This window comes from Ursus maritimus, unplaced genomic scaffold (genome assembly GCF_017311325.1).
Source record: "Ursus maritimus isolate PB19 unplaced genomic scaffold, ASM1731132v1 scaffold_15, whole genome shotgun sequence".
Classification (NCBI taxonomy): domain Eukaryota; kingdom Metazoa; phylum Chordata; class Mammalia; order Carnivora; family Ursidae; genus Ursus; species Ursus maritimus.
Genome location: NW_024423897.1, coordinates 991,606 through 1,019,402, shown reverse-complemented (window position 1 = coordinate 1,019,402; position 27,797 = coordinate 991,606). Strand labels below are relative to the sequence as shown.

General features: G+C 48.5%; 2 protein-coding genes, 1 long non-coding RNA gene and 1 other non-coding gene across 14 annotated transcripts in view; 2 read left to right on the top strand and 2 right to left on the bottom strand.

The window, feature by feature from the left end:
* Nucleotides 1-2,253: 2,253 nt before the first annotated feature.
* On the top strand, nt 2,254-16,985 carry LOC121102741. Of its 2 annotated transcripts, XR_005834811.1 has the most exons (4): nt 2,254-2,687; nt 6,940-7,130; nt 8,146-8,226; nt 15,625-16,985. It is a non-coding gene; the product is annotated as an uncharacterized LOC121102741 (long non-coding RNA). The 2 variants fall into 2 exon arrangements; XR_005834810.1 differs by lacking the exon at nt 2,254-2,687 and having other exon boundaries at nt 5,204-7,130.
* Nucleotides 10,157-10,229, bottom strand: TRNAQ-CUG. Its single transcript has one exon. It is a non-coding gene; the product is annotated as a tRNA-Gln (tRNA).
* Nucleotides 12,098-15,128, top strand: LOC121102740 (mitochondrial import receptor subunit TOM7 homolog). Its single transcript, XM_040630267.1, has one exon. The coding sequence runs from the start codon at nt 13,020-13,022 to the stop codon at nt 13,254-13,256; it is 237 nt and encodes a 78-aa protein (XP_040486201.1). The 5' UTR covers nt 12,098-13,019; the 3' UTR covers nt 13,257-15,128.
* The window catches only part of RNF44 (ring finger protein 44), a 12,057-nt gene continuing 754 nt past the window's right edge, over nt 16,495-27,797 (bottom strand). Inside the window, exons 1-11 of one of the 10 annotated variants that reach the window (XM_040630257.1) lie at nt 27,101-27,334; nt 21,991-22,142; nt 21,592-21,811; nt 21,004-21,171; nt 20,415-20,588; nt 20,153-20,314; nt 19,945-20,069; nt 19,536-19,623; nt 19,326-19,447; nt 19,101-19,200; nt 16,495-18,913 (exon numbers count right to left, since the gene is read on the bottom strand). In XM_040630257.1, the coding sequence (XP_040486191.1) occupies nt 18,851-18,913; nt 19,101-19,200; nt 19,326-19,447; nt 19,536-19,623; nt 19,945-20,069; nt 20,153-20,314; nt 20,415-20,588; nt 21,004-21,171; nt 21,592-21,811; nt 21,991-22,097 (1,329 nt within the window). In that variant the 5' untranslated portion in view covers nt 22,098-22,142; nt 27,101-27,334 and the 3' untranslated portion in view covers nt 16,495-18,850. Of the gene's footprint in view, nt 18,914-19,100; nt 19,201-19,325; nt 19,448-19,535; nt 19,624-19,944; nt 20,070-20,152; nt 20,315-20,414; nt 20,589-21,003; nt 21,172-21,591; nt 21,867-21,990; nt 22,143-26,308; nt 26,808-27,100; nt 27,335-27,797 lie in introns of those variants that run through there. The other 9 variants (XM_040630256.1, XM_040630259.1, XM_040630258.1 and 6 more) reach the window with 9 other exon arrangements.

Sequence of the window (27,797 nt, the reverse complement as noted above, 5' to 3'; positions counted from 1 at the left end):
TCCTCTTCTGACATGTGAATGCTTTTCCTGCCCAGCCCTGAGCTTTCCTGAATTGCCAAGCTTGGTGCTTTCCCAAAGGACTAGCAGGACCTATGGTAGAACCAGCAGAACCCCATGAGAGTTCCCTGCCTGTCTCAGTGGGAGTGTGGTGGTGGTGGTGGTGGTGGTTTAAGGGTAGAACTAGAGACCTTGAAGGGAGCCAAGACAGAACTCTCAGCCTGTGTAAACTGTTGGAAGGCACATTTAGTTTCTGATGTAGCTACCTGCTGGAGGCAGTTTTTAATCCTCTCTATTGCTGTGTTGAAGTAATAGGGTTTTTAAACCTCTGGACATCCGTTCTGTGGTTGAGTTTATGGTAATGGGTACATGGGTCAGGCCATGTATTAACAGATGCCGGCATGAGCTGGCAAATACTCCAAAGTGTTCTACAGCTAGACTGGTGCAGACTCGTAGCACTGTAACCTACTGAAGTAACTAGCATGCTGTGAGGCCAGGGGTTCATACCAAGATAAAACATAACTTGGTAGAATTGCAGTCTCCAAAGGTTTTTTCTCTTGCTTACCTAAAATCTAATGGCCACTCTCTTGGGTAGCAGTGACATGTCTTCTGCTCTATGCAGCCCTCAGTGGTTGGGGTAAACACCAAGGGACAGAGTAAGGAATCTCACACACAGCACCTGGGGAGCGTGGGAATTTCCCAGTGGCTTTGGCACAGGTGTCTAGAACACCATCTCTAGGAAAATTTGATTCTGCTCCTGGCTGCCTATTATTCCACTTTGTTTCCTGCTGCCTCAAGCCCAGATGAGTGGGAAATCACTGTCTCATGTTGTGTTGGCACGAAAGGAATCTGGAGCGAATACCAAGATAAAGCATATTCTCCACTCAACCTTACGTGAATTCTGCTTCCTGCTGACAGCCATGCAAAGAGGAATTTTTCCACTTAACTCCGGGCCTCCCTCCCTGTTGGACTCATAGCTGTTTCCCTGGCAGTATACAGGAGGAGAGGATATTAAGGGCCATCACTAGGTTGGGTGTACCAAGTATCTTGCCCACACCTCTTTGGGAAGTTATAAAACTTTTTCCTTAATTCAGTCTGCATCTTATTCTACAATGTGCACTTTATGTCTCTTGCCCTTTTAAAACCTGTTCAGTGAAGGAGGTCAGATGCCAGAATATTAAGAAAAAGTTATGTCGGTACAGTTCTTGGGTTGGCCTACCCATTACTTTAGGTTTCAAGAGGTTTTATCTGAAGCACACGTTCCTTCCTAGTCTATGTTGAAACAGGCCTGCTTTGCTCAGACCCCATTCCTGTCTCCTTGCTGACCCTAGGGCCGCTGCGTAGGTGCCACATCCTTTCCTCCTCCATGAAGGATGCATGTTTTGTCACTTAAAGCCAGTACAATCTGTATGTTACTCCCAAGGACCTCTGGGAACTCGATGGGACCTGCAAGGGAGAAAATAGAAGAATCTGCAAGGATTTGCTCATTTCCAGATCACCTCTGGGTTATTTCAGCTATTTATCAAACGGCAAGTCATCAACCTAACAAAAACACTTGTTTCAAGTTGTGTTCTGCACTCCCAAACCGAAGTTGTAGATTCAGCTGAATAACCATGGGAAATGACCAAGCAAAGACACCCCGTTGGAGTCAGTTGAATTTCTGCAGCCTCAGTGGGTCCTTTCTAGTCTTTTCTTCCACGTCTGCAGAATTTCCTGCAGCAAATACTTCTTTGTCCTTGCTTTCCTCCACTATGATGTTTGGATAAAAAAATGACCAGAGGAGAATATTTATCTCTTAAAAAAAAAAAAAAAAAGAACCTAGAATCTTCAACTGAGCAGTCATTATGAAAATTGCTAATGGTGCCAAGGCCAAGGAAAGAGCTTCAGAAAATGACTGTGGGAAGGAGTGATAACCCCCAGAATGCAGAATCAGGGGAGTATTATCTGGTGCTTGAACAAGGAGCTCCACTTTACAACTGGTTTTTTTAAAGGACTTGTGAGGAACGCAGCAACAGGAAATCCATCCACAAAGGATGCAGTGCCCCAACTTGTACTGCACCTGAATAGTTATGTGATAATTTACTGAAGAAATCTAGTGTACTTTAAATTTTTTTCATAAAAGTTTACATTGTATTGTAGGTTAACATTAAATGTTTTATAACAAAAATCTCCGAACAAGTTGTGGGTCTTTCTGTCCAGGAGAGATGTGGTAGGTATTTTCTTCTGTGTGAAGGAAAGTTTGGGAAGCCATGAGGGTGGGAATAAGGTATTTGCATTGCTGAAAAGCAAGGGAGAATGAAACGAGCAAGGAGTTAAAATGGTGTATTCCAGTGAAAGGAAGCAACTTGGTGTGGTGTAGCGGAAGAGCAGACAGATCCAGGTTCAAGTTTGGGCTTTTCTGACCTCAGACAAGTTCTTTAGTTTTCCCCAACTGTAAATGAAGTTAACACCATCTGACTCAGGATGGGTTTGTAGGTTAATGTATATGAAGTATCCAACACAGGTGTCATTGTTCCCTTTCTCCATGGGGGTGTGTTTTGAAGGAATATTTTCTTGCAGTTTTAACTGTCAGTTTCGTAAGGGATGCCATGTCTCCTGCTAGAACAGACCTATGTCCTTGTGAATGAGTGCCTAAAGAAGAGTCGCCTTTGATCTAACGAAGTCTGGACTATCGGAGCTCCCCTCCTAAGGTATTTTTGCTTGTTTTTTTATTTCTGAGGGGAAACGTAAGCCTCGGTTCTTTGCCTTTCTCTTCCCCACTGTCTGACCTTGCGCAAAGAACTCATTCCTGTGAGCTACGAATTCTTGTCGCCTTCAGAATCTCCCCTGTTGCTTATCTGAAGATGTGGGCTTCTGTTTTGTTTTTTGGGGTTTTGGGGGGGGTGTTAAATGTAGATCTTAAGTGTGAACTAGAATGTCTTCTGCTCAGTGTAGTCTGCAAGAAGCGTTTGTTCAACTTAGGTCAGAGTCCACTTTTAAAAATGAACACTTCACAATTGATTGTGAAGCTTATGTACAAAATTTTTGCCATCAATTAATAGAGTAAAGGAAGATTTGAACTCTGATGCCACGTACACTTGGTTTCAAATCCTGGCTGTGGCCATGGTTTTGGCCAAGTGACCTCAGCTCTCTAGGCTTCAGTTTTATCATCTCTAAAATGGACCCGGTTGTAGCCTTGCAGTCAGGATGAAATGAGTTGCTGCTGCAGTTACCTGGCACACAGTAGCTGTTCGGTGAGTAATAGCTCCTATTACTGTTTTCAGCACAGTCTGTAGCTTGCCCACTGCTAACAGTTCATCCTAGATACAGATGAAGGAGAGAAAAAGGGGAGAGGTTAAGTTGAGGCTTTGTTTATGGGCAGATAATGCCTGATGCTTTTTCTTCCCATGCCTCCGGTGGTGTAACTCCATGTACTTTTTCCCTGATGGAGCCACCAGCCGCCAAGGTCTCTTCCTCCTGACCATGAGCTCAGCCAACACTGTCCTCAGCCTCTCCTCCTCACGGCTCTACTTCTGTCCTTTTCTGTCTGCCCTTCTTGGTAATTCTCCGAATGATGCCCCAAACTCCCAGGTTTCTAACCCTGGTAAGCTGAAACCTGGTTTTCTCTTGAAGACGCCACTTCAAAAAACCCTTAAGCAGATACTATTCATTTTCCTTCAAATCTCGGAACCAGGAAATGGATCTGTGTTTCTCTTCTACGTCTTTGACGCACCGTCGTCCAGGACAGTGCTCCTGAAGCACATGCCGTCTGCTTGGACTACTTTATCCTGTTTTGGTTGCTACTGGACGTTCCCCCAGATGGTGGCAACTGATACTTTCCTCTCCACCAGCAACCTAGGTGACTCTTACATCTACATATGTGGATTTCCTAAAATTCTGGTCCTACTGTTCCTGTTTGACTTGTGTAGCTGCTGAATGTAGTGGAAAGAGACTGAGTCCAATCTGAACTTGAAAGTACTCCTTGCTTAATGATCTAGGGCGTTTCCTCATCTGTAAACATCAAGGCAGTGCATCCTTGCAAAGATCAGGTGCTCTTTAAATGGACTGTTGTCTATGAAGTTCCTGATGGTAGGTGGAAGGATGCTTAGTAAATGTTTTCATTCTTCACTCCTGTCCCTCCCAGCAGTGCTGTGCTTTGAGGTTAGCCTTCAGTGTGAACTGCTTCACTCTCAGGATCTCAGAACCAAACCCTTCCTGACCACAGCCGTTAGTGCTTCAGCTCCACTGTCCCTACACTGCCCATAAGGCCTTTCTGTCCCTCTCCACTCCTCTCAATTCTCCCTACTAGAATTCTGTTGGCTTCATGCCCCCTCCACTACAATCCAGTGCTGTCACAATTCCCAGAGTTAAACTGAACCATTTGATTTCTCTCCTCTTGAAGTTGCAGAGTCCTAGTGTACAGTAGACTGAGGAGCCTGCATATTGGTGCCCACTTACGTGATCCGGCTCTAGAAAACTCATCCATTTCTACTGCATAGACACTGGTGCGCTTTGTCCCCTTTCTCAAATCCAAGCCCACATGCATCCTCCTCAGTCTAAGTCCATTACTAAACAGCCTACTTCCTGAGAAATTTGAGAGCTTCTCACAGAACTTCAGCCTCTTTCAGAATTGTTCTGTTGATATTACCTGCTTCCTCTTTCCTTTCTGTCTTGTGGGTGTATTTTCTTTTGAAGGAGATATAATTTACACGCAGTAAAATGCCCGAATCTTAAATCCACAGCTTGATAACATTTTACCTTTATGTGTACACCAAAAACAAGACGCAGTATATTTAATCACCCCAGAAAGTTACCTTGTGTGTCTTCCCAGTCTGTAGCTCCTCAGAGATAACCACTATTCTGGCTTCTTTTTCCATAGAAATTTTGCTTGTTCTTAAACTTCATATGAATGGACTCACTCTGTGTGTGTGTGTGTGTGTGTGTGTGTGTGTGTGTGTGTGTGATTTTATAAATTGTTTTTGGTTTTTTTAGAGCGCATGAGTTGGGGTAGAGGAGGGAAGGGAAGAGGGAGGGAGCGAATCGTAAGCAGGCTCCACACCCAGCATAGAGCCTGATGCAGGGCTTGATCTCATGATCTTGAGACCGTGAGCTGAGCCGAAATGAAGAGTTGGATGCTTAGCCCACTGAACCACCCAGGCGGTCCTGTTTTTTTTTTTTTTTTTAATTAAGTAATCTCTACACCCAACATAGGGCTTGAACTCACGACCCCGAGATCAAGAGTCACTAAGCTGACAGAGCCAGCCAGGCACCCCATAAATTGTTTTCTTTATTCAGGTATTCCTATTCATGACAGGAAACTTTAGGAAGTATGAAGAAACAATAAAAAAACTTCATAATACCACATTGTCCAGAGGTATCTATTGTTAATATTCCAATGTATGTCTTTCCAGACTTTGCATATAAAAACTTTTTTTTCTACAAAAATGGGATGGCATTGTAAATACTGTATTATCTCAATTTCACAACTTCTGTATTTTTTTAAATGACTATGCAGCATTTCACTGAATGGATGTGCCATAAACTATAAACTGATCAAAATCCTCTTATGACATTTTAGGTTGTTCAACTTTTTTTTTTCTTTTCTAAGTACAGATCGATAAACATCCATGTAGCACTAAATGTACACATCCATGCTTGTTTTCTCAGGGGAAAAAAAAAATCCTAGAGGTAAAGTTAGTGAGTCACAAAAGGATGGAAATTTTGCTTTTTTTAATGATTGATTTCCAAATTGTAGTCCAGAACAGTTTTTTACACTCCTGCCATCAGTGTGTGCTCAGTCTTCCATTTGTGTTGTCATTGCAAAGATCTTTTTTAACAACTATCCCCTTTTCAATCACTTGAATCTCTCTTCATGTTCCATCTAAAAATGTTCGGCATATCCTCCCTTGCAAAACCTTAATCTTACCTACAAGTTACTACCCTATCTCCTTTCCTGCCAAGATGGCTTGCACAACCAGCCTCCACTTATTTCTTAACCTCCTGTTGATTGAACTTCCATCCCCACTGACCATCTCTTATGGTCAGCTGTAACCTCCTAATTACCATGCTCATTGGTCTCTTACAAGATCTCTGTAAATGTAAAAGTTCCCCAGTTGGTACCCGAGACAGAGGCAAGTGTCCCCTTGTTTCTGGCCCACAGATTGGGGGTCAGATTATGTGAACTAGGTTAGGGAATCACACTTTATCCTGAGGGCCATTGAGGGGCTTTAAGCAAGGGAGATATTATCAGATTTGGGTTTTAGAAAGCTGGTTCTGTCATTGGGGAGACTGGACGGGAGGGGGCAGAACTAAGAGGTGATACGATAGAGTCTTGGATTAGGAATAGCTTGGGGATGGTGAGGTGTTAATGATGGAAATGAGAACTAGGTAGAAAGCGCAATGACCAGGGAGGACCTGGAGGCTGATAAGATACAGAGGGTGATGGAGTGAGAAATTGAGGATGATGTCCAGGTTTCTGACAGCTGCATTTAGGAACAGTCACTGGGACCTTCACATGTGCTGTTTGAGTGGAGTACAGTGTCAGGAGGCAGAAGTTATGAATGGGAGGTGAAGTGGGAGAATGAAGCATGGGCAGCTCTCAGGAAATTTGTTCGTGGAAGGTATTGGAGGAAATAGAACAAGCCAGAGAGGAGCTGTGAATGAGGAAAAGTTATTTGTTGTAAGGTGGGAGAGACTTCATTATGTGTAAATGTTAAAAGTGCTGAGGTTTTAGAGAAAAAGTTTGAAGATGCACAGAGAAAGGATAATAGAAAGATGCCCCTTGGGGTGGTGGAAGGGTTGGCCTTAGGAGGAACGGTGGGAGCAGAGGTCACGCGCGGGCATTCAGTTTTCAGCACTCCCTTTGTCCCAGATGAAAGTCCAGCTCCTCTGCCTGGAAGTTGCGGACTTCAACTCTGGGCCCTTGTAGAACTTTACAGCTTTGTTTTTTCTGTTCTTCCACAGGTCACACTGCCATTACAGATCTCTTGATTGTTCCCTAAACACACCATGCACTTCCTGCCTAGAGATAGACTAACACAACTGACACTCAAGAGAAATGGTTTAAAAGATACGCTGTCAATTTCTCAAACTCTTCTAATTGCCAGCCAGGCAGCGCCTAGACCACGTGACTCTGGAAGACCAGAATCGTATTTGTAAGACTCTCTTTTATTGTAACACAGGTACTGGCAAGGAGAGTAGATATAAATCATAATTAGCATGGTATACCAATTTAGGAACATAGTAACTGTATACACCTGGAGCTTTTCAGATAGCTCTTACCTTTCGGTGCCTATGTCAGAGATATTTAGTTGCAAGTAAGAAACAGGAAACCCATTATAGCTAATTTAAGGGAAAAAAACTGATGTGTTGAAAGACTATGGGGTAGGTCCCAGAATTGAAAGGCAAATCTCAGAAAGGGTGAGGTCCAGGTTTCAGGAAAGGTGGGTTGGTGGGAGGGTGTTGTCAGAGGTAGAGGACACCCTTGGGATATCAGGACTCTCACCTTTGGGAGGGAGGAACATAATTGGCAAGTAGATTGGGGTTTTTGTGCTTAGTTGCACCCCATATATGGCAGGGCCTTTTCTTTTAAAAAATTGCAGAAAAGTATAAAGGAGAAAATAACCCTTATTCACATTCCTACTATCCCAGATTATTAATATTTCGGCATATTTGCTTCAAGTTTTATTTTTCCTGGATATACTTTGGTTAAAGTCACATAAAATGTTTATACATTTGTTAAAATAAACCCATTCATGCTCAGATGTGGCTAATTTCTGCCTGATCAACCTGCCATTGTGTTGAGCACTGACCCGCAGTGAGCCCTCTTGTTCGGAGGGCTTTCCCAGTGTGCACTTATCTGTCAGAGACTTGATCTGAGGTTGAAATAACAGCAGAGGCCAATGGGTTTGCCCCAGCTTGTCAGAACTGTGGAGGCCGGGGATCATCATCATACAGAAAGATCATTGGATATGGGACAGATAACAGTTAATTCACTATGCTGGGACTCTGGAAAGAAAGAGAGGGCAGGGCCTGTGCAAACACCTGGGCCCTGGGACTGGGGTCAACTTCCCACATGCTTTCCCTCCCAGCAGCTCATTTGTTCACTTACTCAATCCCCTGTTGAGAAAACCCTCACTGATGCCTGCTGTGTCCATGCCCTTTTGCTAGGATCTGGGAACGTGGTAACTGTGATGGCCCTTGGTCTAGTGAAGTAGAGACATGGGCAGCCAGCTGGATTGATCATAACAGGTGAGACGTGTGGGGAAAAGCCATCTGCATGGTGGGCTGTGGAAGGAGAGTAGAAGTGTGGCCTGCTCTGGCTTGAGGGAGGGATCTGGGGAGCTCACTTGAGGAGGGGACTTTCAAACCGGACTTTGGAAAAGGAGAGTGCTTACCAGGAAAAGTTAAAGCATTTGAGACAAAATAGTGTGGTTGAAGGGCAAAGGCTGCAGGGGTGGGTAGACGGACCTGGGCTTGATCCTTTGATCCCAGCTCTACTGTGTATTGGCCCCAGGATCTTTGGCAAGTCCTCTCCAGCAGGAACTATGAGGGGAGTAGTAACAGTTTTACAGTAAAGAAAATTGAAGAAGGACCCCATGAGGGATAACTCGGCAGCATGGTGGGCACTCGGGAAATGTGAATGGTCTTCCAAGCAGGGGGAACAGCATGCACAACGGGGGTAAAAACGGGAAACCATGAGAACCTGGTTTGACTTGAAGGAAGGAGGGAGACGCAGGGGCTGACAAGAGTGAGACCAGATTGGGATAATAGTTCTACTGCCTCCACCCCCTCCCATAGGGAAGCTGGAGAGGCAAGTGAGAGGAGGGAAAGATAAGTATGGAACCCCATTTCTTTGACATCACCCATCTTCCAGTGAAATGACAAAGGGGGTTTATCTTCAGGGCTGCAATCAGTCTGACTTCAGTTTCCCCATTCATAAAAAAAGGAAAAGAAGAAACAAGACTCCTTCTGTGGCTGTCATCCCCAAGAATCCCATAAGGGACAGAGGACTTCCATTTCCTGTTGCATCCCAGGAAGTTGTAAGGTGGCAGTGAAGCATGGAGGGGGGAAAACAGACTGAAGGAGACCTCTGTTAGGGTTTTTCAGAAGTGGGTTCTCTGACTTGAAGAATGCAAGAGTGGAAAGACTACCAGGTTACCCTGATTTTCCCATTCTCTACCTGGGCCTAGGTCTAGCCCAGGGCCTCTCTGAACCACAGCTCCTCCAAATGGAAACCAAAGATAATACATGCCTCGCGAGTTCAGGGAGCTGAAGAGCAAATGAAACACCATGGTTTATAAGGCCCTCTGGGACCTGGCCCCTGACCTCTTTCCTCTTCAACTCATCTCTTCCACTTCAGCCTGTGCTCTTAAAGCCCACTCACTCTTGGTTCTGGGCCTATGCACATTCTCTTCCCTCCTTCTGGAATGCTTTTGACCTGACTAGCTCCTTTTCATCATTCAGGTCTCACTGATCTCAATGTCGCCTCCTCTGGGAGACCACTCCATTATCATGACCCTTGTGATAATTTGAAGTTATTCTTTACTTATATATTGTCTGTCTCTCCTGGAATGCCAGCTTCCTGGAGGCAGGAACTTTGTCTCATTCACTGGAGGTCCCCCACTACCTGGAACAGTGCATGGCTTTGGGCAAAAACACTCAGCCAGTTCTTTTGAATGACTTTGTTTAGCACAAACAACATGCAAAGCACATCCTACAAGGTGCTGAGGACTTAGTGGCAGTTCAACTGCCCTTATAGAGTATGTAGCCTTTTACACCTTCTGTGCCCAGAGAAGAATTCTGAAAGCCTTTCCCATCAGTATACAGGCTGAGTTCAAAGGGTTCTGAGGCACTAGGGCCAAAGGGGTGAGAAAGTATCTGTTCTGGAACTCCACCTTCCTCCCTCCAAGGACCTGTGGTGTGCACCCCTTGGAGAGATGTTACCAATTCTACCAACTATTATTAAAGATACACTTTACTGCCAATTCATTCATTCATTCTTCAAGAAATGGCTACCATGGGCCAGGCATAATTGTAGTTGCTGGCAGGCAGAGCTTCTGATAGAACAGTAACCAGAATGACCTTCTACCCCCGCCCAACTGCCACATCTTTAAGTAACAGAACTACAGCCCAAAGATGATAGGATTTAAAAAAATATTTAATTTTTAAGTAAGCTCTGTGCCCAAAGTGAGGCTTGAACTCATGACCCTGAGATCCAGAGTCTCATGCTCTACCAACTGAGCCATCCAGGAGTCCCAAGATGATAGGATTTTTAAAAAATTTTTTTAAATTTATTTTTTATTTGAGTATAGTTGACGTGCAACATTATATTCATTTCAGGTGTACAGCTTAGTGATTTAACAAGTTTATATATTATGCTATGTTCACTACAGTGTAGCTGCTGTCACCACATAACGCTGTTACAGTATCATTGATTATATTCCCTATGCTGTGCCTTTTATTCCCATGATTTACTTATTCCATAACTAGAAGCCTGTATCTCCCTCTCCCCTTCACCTATTTTGCTCATCCTCCCACCCACCTCCCTTATGGCAACCATCAGTTTGTTCTCTGTATTTATAGGTCTGATTCTGCTTTTTGTTTAATAATTTTTTTTTAGATTCTGCTTATGAGTGGAATCATGGTATTTGTCTTTCTCAGTCTGACTTATTTCACTTAGCATAATACCTTCTAGGTCCCTCTAGGTTCCCACAGTTGGCTATACACTACATTACATTCCCACCAACAGTTGCTTTTTCTCCACATCCTCGCCAATACTTGTTTCTTGTTATTTTGATTTGAGCCATTCTGACAGGTGGAAGGAGATACCTCATTGTAACTTTAATCTGCATTTCCTTGATGATTAGTGATGTTGAGTTGAGCATCTTTTCATGTGTTTGTTGCCTATCTGTATGTCTTCTTTGGAAAAATGTCTGTTCAGGTCCTTTGCCCATTTTTTTAATCAGATTCGTTTTTTTGGTGATTTGTATAAGTTCTTTATATATTTTGGAAATTAACCCCTTATCAGATATATCATTTGCAGATATCTTCTCCCATTCGGTAGGTTGTCTTTTTGTTTTGTTGATGGTTTCTTCTGCTGTGCAGAAGCTTTTTATCTTGATGTAGTCTCGATAGTTTGTTTTTGCTTTTGTTTCCCTTGCTTCAGGAGACATATCTAGAAAAGTGTAGCTACAGCTGATGTCAGAGACATTACTGCCTGTACTCTCTTCTAGGATTTTTATGGTTTTAGGTCTCATTTTTAGGTCTTGAATCCATTTCAAGTTTATTTTTGTGCATGGTGTTAAAAAGTGGTCTAGTTGCATACTTTTACATGTAGCTGTCCAGTTTTCCCAATACCATTTATTAAAGAGAGTGTCTTTTTCCTATTGTGTATTCTTGCCTCCTTTGTCATAGACTAATTGACCATATAATTGTGGGTTTATGTCTGGGTGTCTATTCTGTTCCTTTGATCTATGTGTCTATTTTTGTGTCAGTGCCATCCTGTTTTCATTACTGCAGCTTTGTAGTATGTCTTGAAATCTGGTATTATGATAGTGCCAGCTTTGTTCTTCTTTCTCAAGATGCTAGATGGTTTTTTTTTAAGATTTTATTTATTTATTTGACAGAGAGACAGCCAGTGAGAGAGGGAACACAGCAGGGGGAGTGGGAGAGGAAGAAGCAGGCTTCCCAGTGGAGCAGGGAGCCCGATGTGGGGCTCGATCCCAGGACCCTCTGGGATCACGCCCTGAGCCGAAGGCAGACGCTTAATGACTGAGCCACCCAGGCACCCCGTCAAAATGCTAGTTTTTTGAAAAATGCTGTTGGTATTTTGATAGGGATTGCACTGAATCTGTAGCTTGCTTTGGGTAATACGGAAATTTTAAGAATATTAACAATATTAATTCTTTAAACAATATTAATTCTTCCTATCCATGAGCATGGATTTTCATTTGTTTATGTCATCTTCAGTTTCTTTCATTAGTGTTTTATAGTTTTCAGAGTATAGTTCTTTTACCTCTTTCGTTAAGTTTATTTCTAGGTATTTTATTCTTTTTGGCGCAATTGTCAATAGGATTGTTTTTTAAATTCCTCTTTCTGCTACTTCATTATTAGTGTATAGAAACACTGCCAATTTCTGGGCATTAATTTTGTATCCTGCCACTTAATTCTTTTATTACTTTTAGTAGTTTTTGGTTGACTTTTTAGGATTGTCTATGTGTAGTACAAAAATGATAGGATTTTAATCTGATTCATAATGTTGGCTTTTATCCAATTTCCTACAGGCTTTTTTTCTTTTTTTACTTTTTATTTTGAAATAAATATAGATTTATAGGAAGTTGTAAAAATATTACAAAAAGATCTTATGTAACCCTTAGATAACCCAATGATAACATCTTACATAAAACCAGAAAATTGACATTGATATAATCCACAGATTTCACCAGTTTTACATCTACCTGTTTGTGTTTGTAGTTGTCAATTTCATTACTTACATAAATTCATTTAACCACACCATAATCAAGATACAGAACCATTACCCCTGCTACCCCTTTATAGTCACACACACACACACACACACACACACACACACACACACACCCTTGTTCCGCCATCCCTAACCCCTGGCTGGCAACCACTAATCTATTCTCCATCTCTCATAATATTGACATATATATGTCACCTTTGTGATTGGCTTTTTTCACTCACCATGATTCCCTTGAGGTCCATCTAAGTTGTTGCACGTATCAATAGTTAGTTCCTTTTTTTTTTTTTTAACGTGAGCTCTACACCAGATGTGGGGTTTGAACTCATGACCTTGAGATCAAGAGTCGCACACTGCACTGACTGAGCCAGCCAGGAGCCCCTAGTTTGTTCCTTTTTATTTCTAAGTAGTATTCTGTGATCTGGATGGATCACAATTTAACCATTTGCTCATTGAAGGACATGTGGTTGTTCCCCATTTGGGGTGATTACGAGTAAAGCAGCTATGAACATTTGTGTACGTGTTTTTGTGTGGACATGTTTTCATTTTTCTGGGATAAATGCCCAGGAGTGTTGGGTCATTTAGTAAGTATATGGTTTTTTTTAGGGGAAACTGCCAGGCTGTCACCATGGTGAAGCTGAGCAAAGAGGCCAAGCAGAGGCTGCAGCAGCTTTTCAGGGGTGGCCAATTTGCCACCCACTGGAGCCTTGTTCCTGTCATGATTTACCTGGGATTTAAGAGGGGTGCAGATCCTGGAATGTCTGAACCAACCATTTTTAGTTTACTTAGGGGATAAAGAACTATTTGGTCATCTGGATTTGGAAGCAGTTAATGGACAGGAACAACATGGAAGGTGTGTGCGGTGGCTGGGATAAAAGATGGGGCATCTTTTAGATGCTCATCAGTTGAATGGTGCAGGGCTCTTCACAGATGCTGCTTCAGTGTCAGAGTGGAATCTCTGTTGACTTATGATAGATTGTATCAAAATAAATGTTAAAAAACAAACAAAAAACACCTGCCAGACTCTATTCCTGAGTGGCTGTACTGTTTAATATTCCCGGCAGCAATGTATGAGAAATCCAGTTTCTCTGCATCCTCACCAAAATTTGATATTGTCACTATTTTTTTCATTGTTTTTACAGGTGTGTAATAGTCTTATTATTGAATTTGGTTGAATTTACATTTCCCTAATAGCTTATGGTGGTGAACAGATGAAATATCTCTTTGCTTAACGTGTTCGTGTCTTTTGCCCATATTCTAATTGGACTGTCTTTTGTTGAGTTTTGAGAGTTCTTTATTTATCTGACATGAGTCATTTCTCACATATGTGACTTGCAAATTAAGCTTTTAATTTCTGGTGAAATCTAATTTATCACTTTTTCTCTTTTATGGATTGCTTTCAGTGTCATGTCTAAGATCTCTTCACCTAGCTCCAAGTCCTAGTGAAGATTTTTACTTGTTTTCTTTTAAAGTTTTCCAGTTTTATGTTTTGCCTTTAAATCTATGATCTATTTTGAGTTCATTTTTGTATTGTGACTTAAGATTCTTTTTAATTTTTTTATGGATGTCCAACTACTCCAGTATTATTTACTGAAAAGCCTGTCCTTCATTGAATGCTCAAAAATAGCTGGCCATCCTTGTGCAGGTCTGTTTCTGGGATCTTCCTTCTGTTCCATTGATCTACTTGTCTGTCCTTGTGCCATGTTGTCTTAATGCAGATGTACAGCAACTCCTGAAATCAGGTATGGTGATTCTTCTCGCTTTATTCTTGCTTTTCAAAGTTATCTTAGCTACTTGTTTCTTTTCCTTTTCATTTAAATTTTGAAAAATGTCCTCTAAAAAAAAAAAAAACTTTGCCAGAATTTTGATAGGAATTGCATTAAACCCATAGATCAAAATGGGAAGTAAACTCATCTTTACCTGTTGCTGAGTCTTCTAACCCTAGAACATGACACGTTTCTCCTTTTAGGTAGGTCTTTGATTTCTTTCATCCAGTGTTTATTAATTTTCAACACACAAATCTCATAATGTTTTGTTAGGTTTTTCAGTGATTATATAGTTTTAAATTTTGATTTTCATTTTTCATTGCTACTATATAGAATACAATTAATTTTTGTATATTCATCTTGTACCTATGACCTGATGAACTCATTTAGTTCTAGGCTTTTTTGTAGATTCCTTGGGATTTTCAAAATCTCCATGGGATTTTGATAATTTATAGGTTATCAAATTAACAAATAGGGACAATTTTCTTTTCACTCTGTACATTTAATTTTATTTCCTTCTTCTTGCCTCATCTTATTGTGCTGACTAGGATTTCCAGTATGTTGAATAGGAGTGGTGAGAGTGGATATCCTTTCCTTGTTCTGATCTCAGGGCAAAGCACCTGGTCTTTTACACCATTGTATATGTTAGCTGTTGGGTTTTTTGTAGATGTTATTTACCAAGTTGAGGAAGTTACCCTCTTATTTCTAGCTTGCTGAGAGCTTTTATCATGAATAAATGTTCAATTTTGGCAAGTTTTTTTCATCAATTGATAAGATCATGTCTTCTTTCCCATTTGTTTATTTATTTATTTATTTATTTATATTTTTTAAAGATTTTATTTATTTATTTGACAGAGATAGAGACAGCCAGCGAGAGAGGGAACACAAGCAGGGGGAGTGGGAGAAGCAGGCTCCTAGCGGAGGAGCCTGATGTGGGGCTCAATCCCAGAACGCTGGGATCATGCCCTGAGCCAAAGGCAGATGCTTAACGACTGCGCTACCCAGGCACCCCTCCCATGGGTTTTTTTTTAAATACTGAAAAAAGCTTAAGAGACTTCCCTAGACTTCAGACTAGAGCCCTGGGAACTCTGTTGCTATCACTGGTCTAGTCCAGCACTTCCCATTGTGCCCCAGAGAATGCAATTTGAGCACTACATGTAGCCAAACAAGCCCAATACAGGAAGTGCTGCTCACAGTATCCACTCCTAGAGGCTTATAACACACATCAGCATAATCAAGCCTCAGAGAAGCCCTGCAACATAGGCTCCTGTTACCTTTAGTGTGGAATTTCCCAAACTTGTTTAACCACATAGCCCTTCTAAACCCCCCTTACGCACCCATAGCACTGTCTCTGAAACAGTTAGGGAACCACTCGACCAATTGTCCCTTATTTTGCAGTTGATCCAGAGGCTGAGACAGAAGTAACCTGACCAAGGCTACAGATAGTGGCATCACACACACACCAGGTCCTGGGTCTCCTGACTCCAGCCCACTGTTCCTGCTCCAGACCATGTTGCTTTGACATGCGAACAAGTCAGCTGATATCCTTGCAGCACCATAGACCATCATGGGTAAGAGAAATGTAACCGCATCACCAACCTGGTCCCTTGGGAGGTTCTCAGGCCCCTAGTCCCCACTGAGCCTGGGGATGAGGGACTCAAGTCCATGTAGTCTTAGCAGGGCCTGTGGGTAGGAGGGATGTAATGCAAGTCAGGCCAGTCACGCTGGTGTGTCTCCCTGATACGGTAGTGTATGGCTCAGGGATGCACCCACAATGCATACTGGGTCTAAGAAGACTCTGTCCCAGAAAGCCCATTAGAATCCCAGGGGGAAAAAAAATGGTTTTCCCATGGAATGATGCTGAACTAGAAGAAACGGAACCTGAGATTGAGCTACCAAGAACCACCACACAGAAGCAGCTCCTTCAAAACAAAGTTGTAAAATGAAGGAGACCTTGGTTGTAATGTGGTCAAGCCCAATCCAGTCATGCTTGAGGCAGAACCTACCTCCAGAATTGCAATGACAGACCAACAAGTGAAGCTTTTGTAAAACCAGTTAGATGGAATCCTGCCCAATTTGAGTGTGAAGCAGAATGGCCCAGAATGTCATCACTAACCGGGCCTGGCAGGCCTTTTCGATCAGGAGGTACCCCAAGGTGCCACAGCAGAGAACAGGCTTTTTTGCCCACCTCATCCCTATCCCCTACCCACTCTCAGACTGACATTACCCCTGCTTCCCACCAAAAGAACACAGGTAGCCAAAGGCAGCTTGGGCAATGCTTGATATACATCATACATTTATTAGTGAATATCCCTCTGAAATCAGCAACAATATTAAAAAAAATAATGATTGCACTACTTGGTCAAGCAGAACTAGCAACTTTCATTTTAAAAAAAGTACAAATCTGTTAAAAATTTCAATCAGTATACACATATATATAATACAACATACTAGTTATGTTAAATGCTACAAACCAATGTGAATCCAATGGAAAAAACCACACATTTAAGCTTTAAGAACCATTTTTTTTCTCTATATATTAGCATTTTCTCAAATACATACATGGGAAAAATGAGGTAACTGTAAAATGTGCAAGGAACAGGGCCCCCCCCAATTACATATATTTTTATATATATATATATATATGTAATTTTATATATATATATAACCTTTCTAACACAGAACATAGGTGCTGGGCCCAGCCAGGGCTGGGGGATGGTGCCCACTGTCATGCCTAGGCCAGAAGTTGGTAAATAAAAGAGTAAACAATGACAAGCCCCCACCACAGGAAATCATTGGTAACATGGCATCTATAGCAAGGTCGGCAAATCACAAACATCCTAAATAATTGTTTTATAAATCTTTTTTTTAATGATTTTTTTTTTTTAAATGTTGTGTCCCCCCATAGCTGCTCGTTGGAATCATTGCTGCAGCCGACACACAATCTGTGAGCCTGTTTCCGCCTGCCCCAGGAACTTTAAGGGTTCTGAAAACCTTTTGTCGGGGTGGGAAAGGGAGGGGTTTGGAGAGGGTGGTTCTCTGTGTAAAACACGTGGGGTTTCAACACTGCTATAAATATAGAAACGTCACCTGGAGTTATATACAGTAAGACTTTGGGTTCTCCACGGGGGTGGGGCCAGGCTGATGGGGCCCCATGGCAGGCTGAGGGGAGGCAGGGAGCCAGGGCCGCTGCGGGGAGAACGAGGGTGGTTGGAGCATCCCTGAGGCAGCAGGCGCCAGGGGCTGCCTGCTAGGATGTGCCGGCCCCACACGCGGTTCGTTCAGGGCAGCAACCCCAGCTGGGAGTAGGACAGGAAAGGAATGGGACCAGGGAAAGAGAAGGTGGGAGCTCAGCCAGACCCTAAAGGGGGCCTCCTCCAGACCTTGGAGGGCAGGGCTCAGGCTGGGAGGGGGCCCCTGGAGGTGGGGTCCACGCCCTCCCTGGTCCCTGCCCTTCTGGGACTTCCTTGGAGGAGACTCGCCCAGTCAGGTGGGAGACGGGCCCTGGCTGGAGGGAGAAATGCCCTGAAAAGCGTACGGTCCCGGTAGGTTCTGGGGACGTGTGCAGTACAGTGCATGGCAGTTATCAGCTGAGCACAGACCACCCCCCAACCCCACCCATGACTGCCAGCCGCCCAGCCCAGCCCCAGCCGCACACATGCATGCAGACCAGGCGGCACCACCAGACCATTCCCAGCCCCCTGGGCACTTGGTCCTGGTTGGTCCCTATATCCCCCATTAAACCAAAAGGAAACATATTATTTAAAAGTCCACACCCCCAAATCCTACACGCGATTTTGGGCCAAATGAATAAACAAAAACTGCTGCTCCTCACGTTCATGCAAAACAACAGAGAGGGGACATTGGGCGTGTGTCTGGCCGCCATCACTGCCAGGAAAGGTGGCCACCAGGAACACAGGAGGTCACTCTCCCCTGCATGGCCCAGGCCCCCTCAGGATACAGGCCACCCCAGCTCAGGGCCTGTCTCCCATCTGCTCAGGAGGCTGGCTCTGATACCCTCCAGCCTGGGGGTGGGCTGGAATGTTGTGACTGGGGTGAGGGTCCTTGAGGGAGCCAACCCACACAGCAGCCTGGGCAGGGCTGGCTGCCTGAGTCTGTCTGGGGTCAAGGCAGGAGGACCCAGGCCTGGGTCTAAGAAATGGCCTCATGCCACCCTCTGTCCACACGCCTGTCAGTGCCACCTAGTCAGACGGCATACCATTTCAGTGCAAGAGACCAGGCAACCCAGGATGGAGACCCCTTTGCCCATCCTGGGGCTGAGGATCTCCCCCAGCTGTGCTCTGGGGGATGGACCCCTGGCTCCCAGGGCTGGAAGGAAAAGGAGACGGACTCAAGGGCAAACAGGAGGGAGACTGAGTTAGGGACACTCAGGCAGCTCCGTGGTGGGTGGACTGGCAGGCAGATCGGGGCAGGAGTCTTTGGAGCTTGGCAAATGCAGGGGCTTATTGCAGGGGCTTCTCTCGGGGCTGACCCTGGCACCAGCTCTGGAGATGCAGGCGGGAATGACGGGGCAGGCCTGGGCCACTCCCTCCCCGTCCTCCCCAGGTCCCCCCAACCCGAGCTTCCAGAGCTTCAGGCAGGGTATCCTGGGCGGCTGTGGGCCTCACTCAGCCTCCCTGGGCACCTCGGAGGCGTCGGCCCGGCAAATGGGACACGTCCGGTTGGCCTGGGGGAGCAGCCACACATCAGGCTCCACTCTTGCCTGTCCTCCACCCCAGCTGGGTCTGCTTTTCTGGGACCTCACCCCTGAACATAGCCTGAACTTCTCGATGACGACAGGGGAAGGCCTCCAAGCTCCACCCCCCTCCCTCACCACATGATGAACACCTGCAATCTGGCCTGGGCTGCATTACCTTTAACCACTTGTCGACACACTTGGTGTGGAACTCGTGGTTGCAGGGGAGGACCCGGAGCAGCTGCCGCGCCTCGAAGTCACTGAAGCAGACAACACACCTGGGAGAGGGCACAGAGCATCAGGGGGAGGCTCATCACATAGCACAAGACCCCCTGGAGGAAGGGGTCCCCTTGCAGTCCCCCTGTGCTCACAGAAGGGCAGGAGATGGGGGCACAACACTCACAGTGTCTGCTCTGACTGATGGCTGTCTGGATTAAAGCGGTACGACGGGAGCTGCTCAATGTCCGCTTTGGTGAGGCCTCGGGGCTTGGCATCTCCCAGCCGCTCTGCCAGGTTCAGGAGGGCCTGTATCCAGGCAGGAGGGGAGGGTCACTAATGCTCAGGGCTGCAGGTCCCCCAAGCTCCCACCTCCCAGGACAGTGTTCCACGGGACCTCATAGTTCTCCATCTCCACGTCATCCACATCAAGATCCAGGCTGATGGTAGGCCCCACTGCTGTTGGTGACATTGGCAGCATCGAGCTAGGGGAGGGGAGACAGGTGTGGGGGGCCCAGGGTCAAGGTCAATAGGTATAAGGCGGTGCAGAGCCGTTCCCGACTCCCTCCATGAAATAAAGCCCAGAGCTCTTCACCGTTCACACCAGGGACTCCAGTGTTTGTCCCAGGACATTGTAGGAGGGCCAGGAACCCAGCTGGTGAGTGTTGAGAATTTGTGTGGTTTGGTGGGGATGCCAGATGGCTTTAGAGGCCCCAGGCACCCCATGGGGCTCTGTGTGGGTCCCACACTGGAGGCCCCAGGAGACCAGAGCACCATGGCTCTGGGGCAGATGTGCTGGTACTTACAGGAAGTAGGGCAGGAAGCTGGGGTAATACGGTGGCGGGGGCGGCGGTGGGGGTGGCGGGGGCAGCGGCTGTTGCAGGCGGTATCTCTGGGTGCTCAGTCTCCGTGGCATCATGTGGGAATATGGCTACGAGAGGGGTGCCAGGTGCAAGTCAGCCCAGCGGGCCTGTCTCCTGCTCGCCCTAGAGTCTGGCTGGGGGCGGTACTTACCACACCGAAGGACAGCTCCTGGTGCAGTGGATCATGGGACAGGTAGTGCAGGGGCACAGATGGGGACAGGGCTGGGCCGGGGGCAGAGGTGGAGTAGGTGAAGCTCCCCAGGGGGTGCTGGTCCCCCCGGAGGTCCACATCGTTGTCAAGCCGCTGCAGGGGCTGGAAGAGGCAGGGGTGGGCCAGCCAGAGTCAGTAACGAGGGAAGCCCTGCGCCCCATGCCGCCACCCCTATAGCATCAAACCCATTGCTCAGACTCACCATACGTGGGTGCTGGGCCTGCAGCGATACAAACTGCCCAAGAGGTGCCATGTGGGCAGGCTGGGGGTGTGGGGCTGGCGGTGGGGGGTGCAGGATGTAGTGGTCACTGGAGATGAGGTGGGGGTAGGCCTGATAGGGCACAGGGAGCTGCTGCATGGTACACGCCTGGATCAGCTGCCAAGACAGGGAGGGGATGGGGGGCTGTAGAATGTTCTTCTAGGCTCTGGGTTGGGCCTATGCCTGTGCCAAGGGCCAGGGGCCATCCCATCCATCGAGAGATCCCCACTGAAGCCCTCTGGCCCCTCCTACCCCTGCCAGAGGCTATCCAGGCAGGACACTACACTCTTAAGACCCACAGTTACAATTCCAAACCATAAGGCACTGGGGTGCAGGAAGATCCCTGAACCCTGGAGGTACTCTCTCACTATCCGTGAATGCACACATGCTTTTCTGGGCAGAGTTGAGGCCTGGAGCTGGGTAGGTGCTCTGACACCCTGGATGGGTGTCATAAGCTCACTTGCTTCTGCTGCTGGCCTACATCTGGGGCTTTCAAGTGGGGATGGGGCAGGAGGTGGAGGCACTCACTCACCGGGGGTGGGAGGCAGCAGAGGGGGTAGTGCTGCCCGCTGAACATCACGGAGCATGCTGGGAGCTGCTGGGCACTGCAGCCAGGGATGTGTTGGCTTGTAGGCAAGGGGAAGCCTTGGGTCGTCACTGTGGTGACTGTGTAGGACAAAGGGACAGGTCCCTGGTGCACCTGTGGGTAGAGAGAAACCCGGGAAGCATAGGGAGGAAACGGCCATGCTGCTGCCCCCAAATGAGAAAGCCCCGCTAGGCCACCTCCCTTCCCTTCTCTAGCTGGCGCCTACCTAGGTACACACCTGCCTGTACCCCTGTCCCAAGCCCTACAGGGCAGAGAGAACCCTCTGGGAACCTGGGAGGGGCTTCCAACTCTACCACTCATCCACTGCATAGTCCCAAGGAAGGCCCTTCCCTTCTCTGGGCCTCAATTTACCAACCTGTAAAACAGGGCTAATAATGCCTCACTGAACATGCAATGAGTTAAGCAAGGGGAAATCAGGGTTCTGCTACCTCTGTTCCCCACACAGGCTTGCCAGAGGCTGGTGGGGAGGGGCCAGCAGGGTGGGGAAACAGAGGTGATGGGTATTCTGCCTACCTGCTCGTGGAGATCAACCATGAACGGGCTCTGTTGGGAGGCTGGGTGCAGCATTCGGGGGCTCCTGCCGGCAGGAGCCGAGGCTCGGTGCTCCTCTACAGGGAGGTGTGGTGGTCGGGATGGTGGCTGCTGGGAGGGTAAGCGCTCATCCTGGGCAGGCAGGCTGGCCAGGGGGCCCTCGCGGCCGGGGCTGCACCACAGAGAGGAGGCCCCAGCAGGACTGAGGGGAGCCACTCATTCAGACAGCATGGAGAGAAGGCCAAGGTCACTACCCACTAGGGAAGGAAGACCACTCAGGGCCCTATGCCCTGCCACCCCTGGCCCCTATGCCCCAACCCAAGCTGACAGCCCCGGTACCAGGGGCTCTAGGCTCTGTAGGACTAGGAGGTTCCTTCCTACCTTCCCCGGAGCTGGCCCGGGGTAGTGCCAGGTCCTACAGAGAACCGCCGCTGACCCACAGGGGCAGAGGGTGGCCACCTAGTCACTGCCAGAGCCCATGGTCGCATCAGGGGCGGCAGAGGGGTGGAGGGGCTGGGCCAGGGCTCACAACCCTAGGAGGCAAACAGATAAACAAACTGAGGCACACAGGAGTCCAGTCACTTGCCCCATTAGGGATTACGGAGACAGAATCAGACCTCAGCAGTCTGATTCGAAGGGCTCCTGATGTCCACCACGCCCCTGTACTCCATGTGCAGTGTGCACTCTGAGTCTGGCCTTCTTCTTGGGCACTGGGGATCAGGGATGACAGATCAGGGAGAGGGAGCCCAGGTCTGTTTCCTGCTCTATGAGATGGGATCAAGTTCCCCTTTAGGCTTGTGGTGAGTTAGGAGGGCTGGCCAGCATGCTTCCAGGCCAGGTGGCTCCAGTAAGGCTCCCTCAGGGTGGGGTCCCCAGGGCACCTTGTCCTGGTGTGCCAGTCTACAACTTCAGCTGACTCCAGGAAGCTGGGGGCTCCTGGGAGGGTACTCCAGCTTCCTCCCTTCCATTGGGTTGGCTCTGGAGGGATTCCGATCAGGCCTTCTCTTCCCACTATTGCCAGGTAAGAGGTTCTGACCCGGTGCCTGCCCTCGGGGGCTCCCAATTCAAGTCAGTTTTCTTTCTTTCCATAACCAGCTCCCACAGTGCCTACCCACATGTGACTTCATCTACTCTTCAAGGTTCATTTCACAGAACAGAAAACTGAGGCTCAAAGAAATTGAAAGGGACTTGCCCAAGTGTCAAAGCTGGGAGGTGAGCTGGCCACAAGCCTCTCACTGCACCCTGCTGCCAGGAAGAAGGGCTGCAGCCCAAGCGCTTTGCAGGAGGTGATGAAGGAAGTAGCCACTGGTGGATGGATGGGTCTGGCATACAGCCAGGGCCTTGCTCTGGGGGCCTAACACAGCCCCCAAGTGCTGGTGGGGCTTGCTGAGAGAAAAGGGGAAGCAAGAACCTAAAAGAGGAAGTTGAGTGGCAATGGGGTGGGGCAGGTCTCCTCCCTTGGGTAAGAGCTGGGGGTCCAGGTGGGATAAGCTGGGGGGACCATTTATTAACTCCAGAGGTTGGGATGTGGCCCTGGCAGAGAAAACTCTGGAATCTGTCAGGCCCTGCAAAGCTGAAGGGTGCATCAAATAGGACCAGCCCTTTGCTGTTCCAGCCACAGGGAGGCCTCCTCCGTCCGCCCCTTCTCCATCTGACAAAACTACGCATCTCTGACACCCAGCTTTCAGTGTTACCTCGCTGTTGACACAGCCAGGGAGTCAGCGTACCATACCCTCAACACCTTGTTCATTCCTGCCAACTGTAGTAAGAACACGTCTTCTGTGCTCAGCTTTACAAGCCTGGGCCCTAACTCTCAAAGCCAGCCTGCAGGGGAAGCTCTTTACTTGCTAGGACCGCACCTGGCCATGGCCACAGCCGAAGTGTAAGAGCTGGAATTCACGTTTCTCCTAACCTGGGCTCTGGAACTTGGCAGAAGGGCGGGCAGAGCCCAGTGACCAGCTTGTGTCCAGCACTGGTGTGGTAAATGTACACTCGAGAGCCAATCACACAGTCTGGCAGGAGTGAAATTGGTGCCCATGATTAAAAATTGGGAGATTACATAAAAATCTGGTCTTTCCTGCGAGGAAAAAAAAAAGCAGAAAATCTGGTCCCATGAGGCCCTCATTTCTGCTTGGTTCCCCTCACTGGAGCATAAGCTTTCTGTCTAGGCCACCCAACGCCCATTCTCTACCTGCCCACCACAGGTGACAAGGTTTGTAACCCCTGGTGTGAACTGAGTGCACATCCTTACACACATGTGCACACCCACAGCCTTCCTGACTTGCTGACAATCCAGCCTAGCCAAGGGCAAGAGATACTCAGAATACACCCCTAAATATCTGAAACAAGACATTCCTAGGCCACTCCAGGCCTTCTGGATCAGAATCTTTGGTGGGTTGGAGAACAAGGACATCTAGATACTTCACCGAATTCCCCAGCAGTTTCTATGGCACAGCCAGGTTTGGGCACCTCTGGTCTAACTGAACTCAGAGATCCTGGGAGCCCACAGTCCTGCTGGTGAAGAATATTAACAGTAATAACTATGACACTCCTCACATGCCATCTTGAGCCCTCATAGCAACCCTCAGAAGTAAGAACACTGAGGCTCAGAGAGGTGAGGCCCAGAGCTTGTCAGCCAGAGTTGTGAGTGCACTGGGACACGACCCAGGCAGTGGCTTCAATGGCTCCTCTTGTGCCAGGCTACTTTGTTGAAGTCTGGGGGGTGTGGATGCCACAGAGGCCCAGGAACATGGGAATCTGCTCTGGCCAGCCCCTTCAAAAACACCCATTCCTCAGGAAAGGGAAGTGGCAAGGAGCTGAGAAACCAAACCAGCAGCCAGTAGGGCCTCCAGCTGTAGATGATGGGGCCTAAGTTTAAAGTGTCAACTCTAGCATTCTTACACACATTACCCAGACTCTGGCCAGAATCTTGGCTGAGAACTGGGCACATCACTTCTCCTCTCAGCCTCAGCTTCTTCAGCTCTAAGATGCAACAGCCAGATAACCACCTGCCAGTGGACTGGCAAGAACTGCTCAAAGGCAGAGATGATTTGCAAAGCGTAGGTGTGAGTGATCACTATTAGAAATTAAGAGAAGTTGACCTCCACTCTGTCCCCCACAAACAGAAATCAGGTGCCACGTCAAGCTCTGCAAGAGATAGCTGGCAAATATGCCTCCCTAGGGGAAAACCCCAGCTGGCAAGGGAGGGACCCCTGGTTCTTGGAAGTCCTACTACGAACAGAGGCCACGCAGAGGGGACACACCCACTTCACAGTTGAGGAAACTGAGACCCAGAGAAAGGAAGTAACTTGCTCTAGCCCACAAAGTCAGAGAGAGACAGAACTAGTTCTGCCTGGCTGGCCACCTAGGCCCAGATTCCCCCAACCCCTCCCCGACTCTCTCATTAGCATCAGTAGCCCCAATAACCACCTAATCCCAACTAATTTCAGTCCCTAAAGGGGATTGAGAGTTTTCTGTTGTAGGCACTCAAGACTAACCCTATTGTGGTGAATGAAGCAAATGAGGCCCAGAGTTGGAGGTAGCAACTTGCTCAAGGTCAAACTGCAAGGGTGGCCAGGTGACCATCCCCAGTTTCTCTGCGTTTCCATAGTCCTGTGTGCTGTGCTTTCAATGAGGTCTGGGTAAATGGGTCTGCAGGGTCCCATCCCTAAATCCAGTCTTGCCTGGAAGCAGGCACCACACTTTGCATCCACTCCTTTCCCCAGGAGGCAGCCAACTCCCTACTTCCAGTGCCCCATGCAGCTATCCCAGATCAAGTCTAGGGAACCCCTGCCAAGTCATTTACCCCTGGGGGATGTTTGCCTGAGACTCCGAGTAGACTCAGGCAGGATGAGAAGCTCCCTCCCCCGCAAGGGGCAGGCTAGGCCACCACTGCCTGGTAGGCAAGCAGAGCTCTCCAAATGTGTGCTCCCTGGAGGTAGTTGAGGGCAGAACCATCAGCCTCGGAGCTAGGAGTCCTTGGCTAGCCCAGGTTCCCTAGGTGACCTTGGTCAAGGAAATCTCTCCGCTTCCCTGAGCCTCAGTTGTCACAGCTGTGAAATGGGGGTGGAAATCTCTCCTTCCTAGAACGCCCAAATAAAGCCAGAAGAAACAAGACGCAAGAAACCAGGCGGTCACATTAGCGGGGGAGGAAACCAGTGTTCCTGAAGGACCGGCCCCTCCTCAACCTGGGCCAGCCGCAGGTTGCGGGACTCTGGGGAGCTTCCTCAGCCACCCCTCCCCGGGGATGGGGGGCCAAGATGCAGACATCCGCCCGGAAAGAAGACCCCCACGTCCCCCCTCACTCATTTGTGCCGCGCTCGGAAGGGCATGGGGGGCGGGAGGCCAGACTGCGGCGTTGGGGCCAGAGCGCTGTGACTTTAAGAGCCGAGGATCCCGGACCATGTGCTCGGCGTGAGACAAAAGCAACAACAAAGGAAGTGGCGGCGGCAGGGGGAGGGGGCGGCTCCTTCCTCTCCAACCGCAGCACTCAGCCTCCGGAGAAGGGAGACTCGACCTGGCCCTTGGGGGTTGGGGGGGAATCCTCCTGAATTCTAGAGGTCTCTGCGTCCCCCCCCTCTGGACCGCCCGTGATTAACCCCTGCGGAGCCAGCTAGATCACAGCCCCCAGTCCCAGGGGAGGAAGACAGGAGTTCCAGGGATGCGGAAATAGGGAGTTGGGGCTCTGGCCCCTACTCACCTTCGGCCACCGGGCCACACGTTGGATCCTTTGTTCCCGATCTAGGACGGCCAAGCGGGACAGAGAGGAGGGGGGCTGCCTGGACCCTTTAAGAGCCCCCGCCCTGCGGAACAATGTGCTCCCCTCCCCACCCCCCGGTCCGGGGGCAGTCCAGCTCCTTCCGGGGCTCTCTCTTTGTTGTCGGTCCGCCGGCGTCTGCCTCGCGAGGCCCACGCGCGGTCTGCCTCTATCAGCCCAGGCCCTCCGGGAGCGGGAGGCGGCGCAGGACGCAGCCGGGTTTGCGCAGCTGCAGGCGGCTGGCCCTTTAAGAACTGTCCGCGGCGGCAGCGGAATGTAACAAACCCCACATTTGATTCACAACATTCGGAGCGGCGGGGTCGCGCGCCGGGCGGGAGGGGGGCTCGCGGGGGCGCGCCGGGAGGTTCCGGCAAACAGTAGCCGGCCGCTGCCCGCGGCAGCCCCGCCAAAAGCTCCGCCCCGCGGGGGCTATGAGGACCAATCACTCACCGCGACTCGGCACGTGATTAATGGGACGCCATCTTGGAAGGCAGATTTTCTTTAAAACCTCCTTCTTGCCCCCACCTTCGCACTTAAAGTGACCACCGTCATCACAAGCAAGGGGCGGGGCCACATGGCCTGAGCTAAAGATGGGAGACCCCGGGGTGGGCAAGGCCAACCGGCTGCAACTCGAACTTGCTATGCAAACTCGCGAACCACTTGCGCCTGCCTCTGAGGCTCAGTTTCCCTGCCGGAGAAATGGGTCCCCCTAGGAGAGCCGCAGCCCGGACTTACTGTGTCATGGTGTTCTCTTCGGGAACGGGGCGCCGCCTGGGACACTGAAGTGCAATGGGACTGACCTTCGACGGGGCAGGAGCGGCCTCTTAAGCCAGCTCAACTGGGTTAGGAAGGCTCTAACAGCCTTGGGTCGGCAACCTCCCCGGAGATGACGTCAGCCCCAAGAGCTACCGCGCCGCGGTGACATCATGGCCTGGCCGCCCAGCATCTCCTTGTTTATACTACGCGGCAGCTTTAAAAAGCTGGGACGGCCTGGTTGCCCAACGGACCAATAGCGGGTAACCCATGCAAACGAGCTAACGCCTGCGGGGCAGGGGGATTGGTCCTGCGTGCGCTGACGCCACAGAGACATTTAACCGCCCCGCCCCCAGCGTGGCCCGGGAAAGGGGCGGGGAACAGTTTGAAGCCTGAGCTGCGGTTGTCCGTGCCTCTGGTAGCTTTCGGCGCGTGGCCAGGAGAGCTTGGTCTCCTCCAGGGAGGGCTTCCTGCTTAAGGGTATTGGGAAACTAAGCCCAAAGAAGTCCTCAGTTTTCTACTGTACTCCTCCCAGCAGCAATGAGGCGGAGGGATTACTACAGCATTTTACAGATGGGTCAAGAGGATTAAGGGGGGCGTCACTCACTCACCCCAGGTCACACAACTATGAAGGGTGGCTGAACAGGTATTTGAACCGAAACCACAGCCGAGCTTCGTT

Excerpts from the sequence above, each read along its gene's own strand:
- LOC121102740 (XM_040630267.1), top strand. The coding sequence starts at position 13,020 with ATGCCCAGGAGTGTTGGGTCATTTAGTAAGTATATGGTTTTTTTTAGG.